The sequence below is a fragment of the Saprolegnia parasitica genome (genome assembly GCF_000151545.1).
Source record: "Saprolegnia parasitica CBS 223.65 unplaced genomic scaffold supercont2.319, whole genome shotgun sequence".
Classification (NCBI taxonomy): Eukaryota; Oomycota; class Saprolegniomycetes; order Saprolegniales; family Saprolegniaceae; genus Saprolegnia; species Saprolegnia parasitica.
Window position 1 is genome coordinate 1 of NW_012156713.1, and position 5,343 is coordinate 5,343.

Here is a 5,343-nt window from a genome sequence, read left to right on the forward strand (position 1 = left end):
GATGATGTCGCACTGCACCTCGTCCTCGAGGATCTTGATGGCCTACGCGCATCGCTTGTTCCCGCTGCTTTTCAATGCAATAGAGATGGTTACCTGGTTGACAGGAATCGAGCGCGCCCAAGAGCTTGATGAGGTCGCGCGCCTTGAGCACGATGTACGGGTCGGACGTCTTCTTCGTCGTGCGCACGGTCATCGAGCCTTCAATCAGGTTGAGCTCGCACACAATCTTGAACGCATCGAGCGCCTTCGTCACGATCGGCCACACTTCGCGGAGGTACTTTTCACGGTACTTGGGAAACAAGGTCGCGAACGAGCTCTCCTCGAGCATGCCCGTCGGGTTCTCGTCGTCCTTCCATTGCTATCGCCATCGAATTAGCCAGGTTCGCCACCCATGGCCGTAAGCACGTACGTCGACTTTCCAGTGGGCCACGTCGGCCGTGTCCCACGGCTTGTCCTTGCGGTGCTTCTTGCTCTTCGGCGGCTCGGCCATGACTGCTGCGGAAATGGGCTGTGACCCGATCCAATATTTTGCTCCAGTCGATTCCACCAATCGTTTCATTGCCCTCTCATACTCGATATATTCGACCCCAGTCTCTTACATATTATATTCGGCATGTGCCGAATAAGAGCTGGCAGCATCGCCCTCGCACCTTGGACCCACTGCACAGTCGGACGAGGTCACGTACTTGCAGTTAAACGACGGCGCTGATGCGTTGAACGCTCGATGTACGATTTGCGTGGGATAGCAACGCGCGCCACATCGTGGTGTAGCCGGAATGCCTTCATGCGGCATATGTGGCACTCATGCCGAATCTAAAAAAGATTTGCCACGCATGACGACCGAGGGCGCCGAGGCCGTCCGGCAGCTGCTGCGGAAGGACATGCAGCGCGAGCATGCGCTCCACGCCGACCTGCTACAGTACATTGGTCTGCGCGAAGAAGACTTGTCCTCGGTGGGTGCAGCCATCGTACCTTCATGACGCCGACAAGAGATATGGCTCGTAGGCGAGCCAGAAGCACATCCGCCTCATGGCACAAGCAGCGAGTGTGCTCGAGCTCAATACGACCGACGCCAGCGCGTACGGCCCTCGAAAAAGGCATGCATCGCACTTGTATGCGTTGTTAGGTATGTGGCTGCCATCTCGGACCTGCGCGAAAAGTACGACGGGCTCCGTGCGTCCGTGAGCACGTGGCAACGCCATGAAGCAAAGCAGCTCAAGCGCAAGCAAGAGCTGCACGACGAGCTGCGCGAGATGGAGCACATGCTTGCGATGCTGGACGCGGCGTCCAAGGAGCGCGATGCAATCGGTGCGACTTCGTTTTGTCATGCATGGAGACATGACGTGTGGTTTTGGCGCAGAGAATGTGGCGACGATGGACAGTCGCCTCAAGGAGTATGCAGGAAAGCACGCTGTGTATTCAAAGGAGATTGTACGCTCAGAATGTTTGGGCACGACGACGACCCCATGACACCGATCGTAGGCCAAGCTCGACAAGATCCTCGCCGACCGCGGCTACTTTGACGTAGCATCGTACGCCCGCGCCAACGAGATTGCACGAAAGCTTAATGCTGAACATGCGCGTAGGTCCTTGCAGCACCACGTGCTCGTTGGCCTCGAGCAACAGTGTGCGCAACTCGAAGCTGACAACAAGAAGGTTCGCGCCAAGGTCGATCGCTTCCAGGGCCTGCCACCCAACCTCGAGCTGGCCAACGCCACGCTGTACAAAGCCCAGGAGCGATTACAGCAGCTTGAAGCAGAATTTCAGTCGCGTGTGCACAGTATGGTCTAATAGTTTTCAATCTGCTAGACGGCGACAAACAATTACATTATCGCACGTGTCACTGTCGTCCGTCTTGAGAAGAAACGGGTCGACCTCTGGATGTCAAAAGCGGCTTCCTCGAAGGCGGTAGCCCACGCAGGCTTACAAGAATGTGAGGATATGATGAACCTTCGATGTAAACAGCTTTGACGCCTCGTGGAAGGTGCTCGGATCGTTGTTTGTCTCCAATGTCGAGTGTGCTGAAGTTGGGTGTTTCTATCCTGTGAGGCCATCCGGATGCCAGTGGTCACCGATGGCGTCCTTCAAGCAGCTCTTCTCGGCGGCGCCGGCGCGTGCCTTCGAGTACGTTGGCTCGACACGATGTTGCGTCAGCTCATATGGTCTCTCTGTGTACGTAGCGACCTCGTCTCTGGTCCGCGGCTAGCGTTCTATGGCTTTATCATGTTTGGGCCCGGCACCATGGTCGGCCTGTACCTCCACAGCGTCAAGGTCGAAATGGAGAGCGAGAACGAGGCGGCGCGGCTGGTCATGCTCGCCAAGGCGCGCGCGGAAGTCGAGATTGAAGAGAGCAAGGAGGCCCAGCGAAAAGCAGAGCTCGCGGCCATGGCCGCCAAGATCGACACGCTCCAAGCCCGTTTGCGTTCGATGGAGGTTGCCGTCCTGGGCGACGCGGCGCCCGAGACGCCTTTGACGAGCGCAGACGCGGCTGCACCGAGAATCGACCTTGGCGCAAAGGAAGACGCCGAGTCGTCCGAAGCCACTCTCGAAGCGCCGGCCACGTGGAGCGTTGCGGCGCTCTGGGTCCGTCTGCGCGAGATGTGGGACGAAGAAGACGAGGTGACGTGGGATGATTTCTTCTCGCTCGAGTCGTGGGAAACGTCATGGAAAGAGTTTTACGCCAAGCTCGTGGATAATGGTGATCGTACGGCAACGCCGTTGCACATCGAAGACCTCTGGGCCACCCTCGCAGACGTGACGTCGCCCTCGTCGCTCGATGCAACGCCAGACGCACTGCGCGCCAAGGTCGCGTCGATCCTAGCCGGTCGTCCTAAGTCGACATCCCTCGAGAGCTCGCCGACGACGCGTGAGAGTACGAGCTTCGTGGAGGCGGCGCAGGAGGTGCTCCACGCCACGTGGGCGATGCTATGGAACGACAAGCCCGCTGCGACAACTCCTGAGGACACCCAACGCATGGCTGAAGAGGCGGCGTTTGAAGAAAAAGTCCTCGCCCGGTTCCACAAGTCGGATATCTCAAAGCGCAAGCTCGAGCAAGAGGCGGGGTTCCAAGCCCAGGACCTGCGCACGGCGCGAGATTCGCGGCAGTAGTTGTATGCAGTAGAACCAGTGCAAAGATAGTATGACGAACAATACGATGGTGTACATTGGTTTAGAGCTCCGTCTTGGGGTTCTTGATCGCGAGGAGCTCGACGTCAAAGACGAGCGTCGCCTTGCCCGGGATCGTGGGCGGCGAGCCGTGGTCGCCGTAGCCCATGCCCGACGGGATCGTCAGACGGCGCTTCTCACCGACGCACATACCCACAAGACTAGACAACGCACATGAGATGAGTGACCAATTGTCAAAGGCAATATATGGCGGCAGCCTACCCTTGGTCCCAGCCCTACAAAGAATGTGCGATCAGAACCATACTCGCGTTGGCTGCAAGCGATAAACGTACCTTGATGACTTGGCCAGACCCGAGCGTGAACTCAAACGGCTGGTTGCGGTCGCGGCTCGAGTCAAACTTGGAGCCGTCCTTGCGCAGCGTGCCCGTGTAGTGCATCGAGAGGTGGTCGCCGCTCTCGGACTTGCGGTCGCACGACTCGGGGCGGTACTTGACGCCAATGCGCAGCGGCGCCGTCGGCGGCAGGTCCTCCTTCGCGGCGACGAGCGCAGCGAGCACAGCGAGAGCACACGTGGCGAAGCGCATCTTGAGCAACTCGGGAAATGCTACGTGGCAGGGTGGATTCGAGCGTATCCGGACACCTGACTGTATCCGTAATTCCCGTTACAGTATCCGTAAATCGTGCCGCATTGAAGTGGTTCGTTTCGGCACATGCCACTTCGTATGTATCCGGCATTTCCGGATACACTGCCATTCATGGGCGCCCCACACTGTGTTTTTATTAAATAGCTTGTTTTTTGTATGCAGCCTCGGCATGTGAAAAAAATGACAGCCATTTTTGACATAGCGACGATGGCGACCGAGCCAACGGAGACGCACGCCCTCGAGTCGGCGTGGAGCATCTGGGAGCTGCGCGATAGCTCCAAGAGCAACTACGGCGAGAACCTCCACCGCCTTTGCACCTTCTCAAGCGTCGAGGAGTTCTGGGGCTACTGGAACAACATCCCCAAGCCGTCGCAGGTGCTCAACGACGGCGTCGTCAAGAAGAAGTTCACGGACCGCTCCGTGCAATCGTTCGCCGTCTTCAAGGACGGCATTCGCCCCGAGTGGGAAGACTCGGCCAACATGAGCGGCGGCGAATGGCAGCTCTCGATCAGTACGCTCTGCTGGCGGCGAAACGCAGGCTAAATGGCGCCTTTGTAGAGCTGCAGGCTGGCCCGCTCGACGAGCTCTGGGACAAGCTCGTGCTCGGCATGATTGGCGAAACTATTGACCCGACCAACGAAGTCACGGGCGCCCGCGTCGTGCACAAGGTACCGCGCGAGGCCGCGGCAATGCATCATCACTAAATGCTTGCTGGTAGAACAAGAAAGACTCGCACTCGTACCGCTTTGAGCTCTGGCTCCGCAGCCGCGACCGCAACCTGGCTGACGAAATCCGCAAGAACATGGTCGCGTGCTTGAACCAGGAAGGCGTCAACCCGACCAAGGTCGTGATCAGCGACTGCTCGTACAAGGAGCACCGCCACTAAGCGCTACGCGTACGACAATGGATGCTCTGGCCCTTAGTTTTCGGCCCCGGATTTGACGATGAATAAACGTATTACACCATCGATCGTGCGGGCGACGATCATCTTGCCGACCAAGCCAGCGTTCCTGCTCGATCGCCAGCCATCCTTGCCCCGACCGCGTCGAAAGGACACTTCATCTGAGGATTAATGTAAACAGAAAGACAGACCGAACTCGGCTTGGCAAGTGATCGCTGGCTGCCACAACGTGCACCTGGGACTGGTACGTTGCGCAGTGATAGCGAGTGTTGTTGTTGAACTGAGTTCTATTGCATGCAATTATAAAGATATGGTGGACTTCCTAGGGCGCTCGTGAGGCGTCGCCGGTGCGTCAGCGAGGAGCGTTAGTGGTCGTGATTCGAGATTGTGCGAGGGACCAGGTAGCGTGCACACCAAGGGTCGTCGCGGAGAGCGGCCAGCGACGCCTCAAGAGATGGCACAACTGCGCGACGAGCCAAGGGCAGTCTTGCGATAGTAGCTGCCCGGATCGCGAGCGCGGCAGCGGGAAGTTGCGTCAGCGTCGTGCGGAAGACACGGTTGTTGCGTTCGAGCCAAAGACAATACCAGACGCAAGCGCGTAAGATGGGCCAGAGGGCACGAATGGACGACTTGTGGGCCGAGTACGGCGCGGCGACATCGTCGTAGAGAAAG

General features: G+C 58.2%; 5 protein-coding genes across 5 annotated transcripts; 3 read left to right on the plus strand and 2 right to left on the minus strand.

Annotated features, from left to right (window-relative positions):
- Window positions 1-93: 93 nt before the first annotated feature.
- On the minus strand, window positions 94-490 carry SPRG_16571 (hypothetical protein; the record flags this gene model as incomplete). Its single annotated transcript, XM_012355849.1, has 2 exons — window positions 94-358; window positions 410-490. Coding segments are annotated over 2 exons (346 nt in total), but the record flags the coding sequence as incomplete, so codon positions are not given.
- Window positions 491-833: 343 nt separating this feature from the next.
- SPRG_16572 (hypothetical protein) lies at window positions 834-1,791 on the plus strand (the record flags this gene model as incomplete). Its single annotated transcript, XM_012355850.1, has 5 exons — window positions 834-953; window positions 1,006-1,079; window positions 1,127-1,308; window positions 1,361-1,431; window positions 1,483-1,791. 5 exons carry the CDS (start codon window positions 834-836, stop codon window positions 1,789-1,791), a joined length of 756 nt encoding a protein of 251 aa, XP_012211240.1.
- Window positions 1,792-2,074: 283 nt separating this feature from the next.
- SPRG_16573 (hypothetical protein) lies at window positions 2,075-3,108 on the plus strand (the record flags this gene model as incomplete). The annotated part of the gene is made up of 2 exons (XM_012355851.1): window positions 2,075-2,124; window positions 2,181-3,108. The coding sequence occupies 2 exons, from the start codon at window positions 2,075-2,077 to the stop codon at window positions 3,106-3,108; spliced, it is 978 nt and encodes a 325-aa protein (XP_012211241.1).
- A 61-nt stretch (window positions 3,109-3,169) lies between these two features.
- Window positions 3,170-3,710, minus strand: SPRG_16574 (hypothetical protein; the record flags this gene model as incomplete). The annotated part of the gene is made up of 3 exons (XM_012355852.1): window positions 3,170-3,326; window positions 3,388-3,401; window positions 3,459-3,710. 3 exons carry the CDS (start codon window positions 3,708-3,710, stop codon window positions 3,170-3,172), a joined length of 423 nt encoding a protein of 140 aa, XP_012211242.1.
- A 267-nt stretch (window positions 3,711-3,977) lies between these two features.
- SPRG_16575 (hypothetical protein) lies at window positions 3,978-4,745 on the plus strand (the record flags this gene model as incomplete). The annotated part of the gene is made up of 3 exons (XM_012355853.1): window positions 3,978-4,281; window positions 4,329-4,438; window positions 4,489-4,745. 3 exons carry the CDS (start codon window positions 3,978-3,980, stop codon window positions 4,654-4,656), a joined length of 582 nt encoding a protein of 193 aa, XP_012211243.1. The 3' UTR covers window positions 4,657-4,745.
- Between the last annotated feature and the right edge of the window lie 598 nt (window positions 4,746-5,343).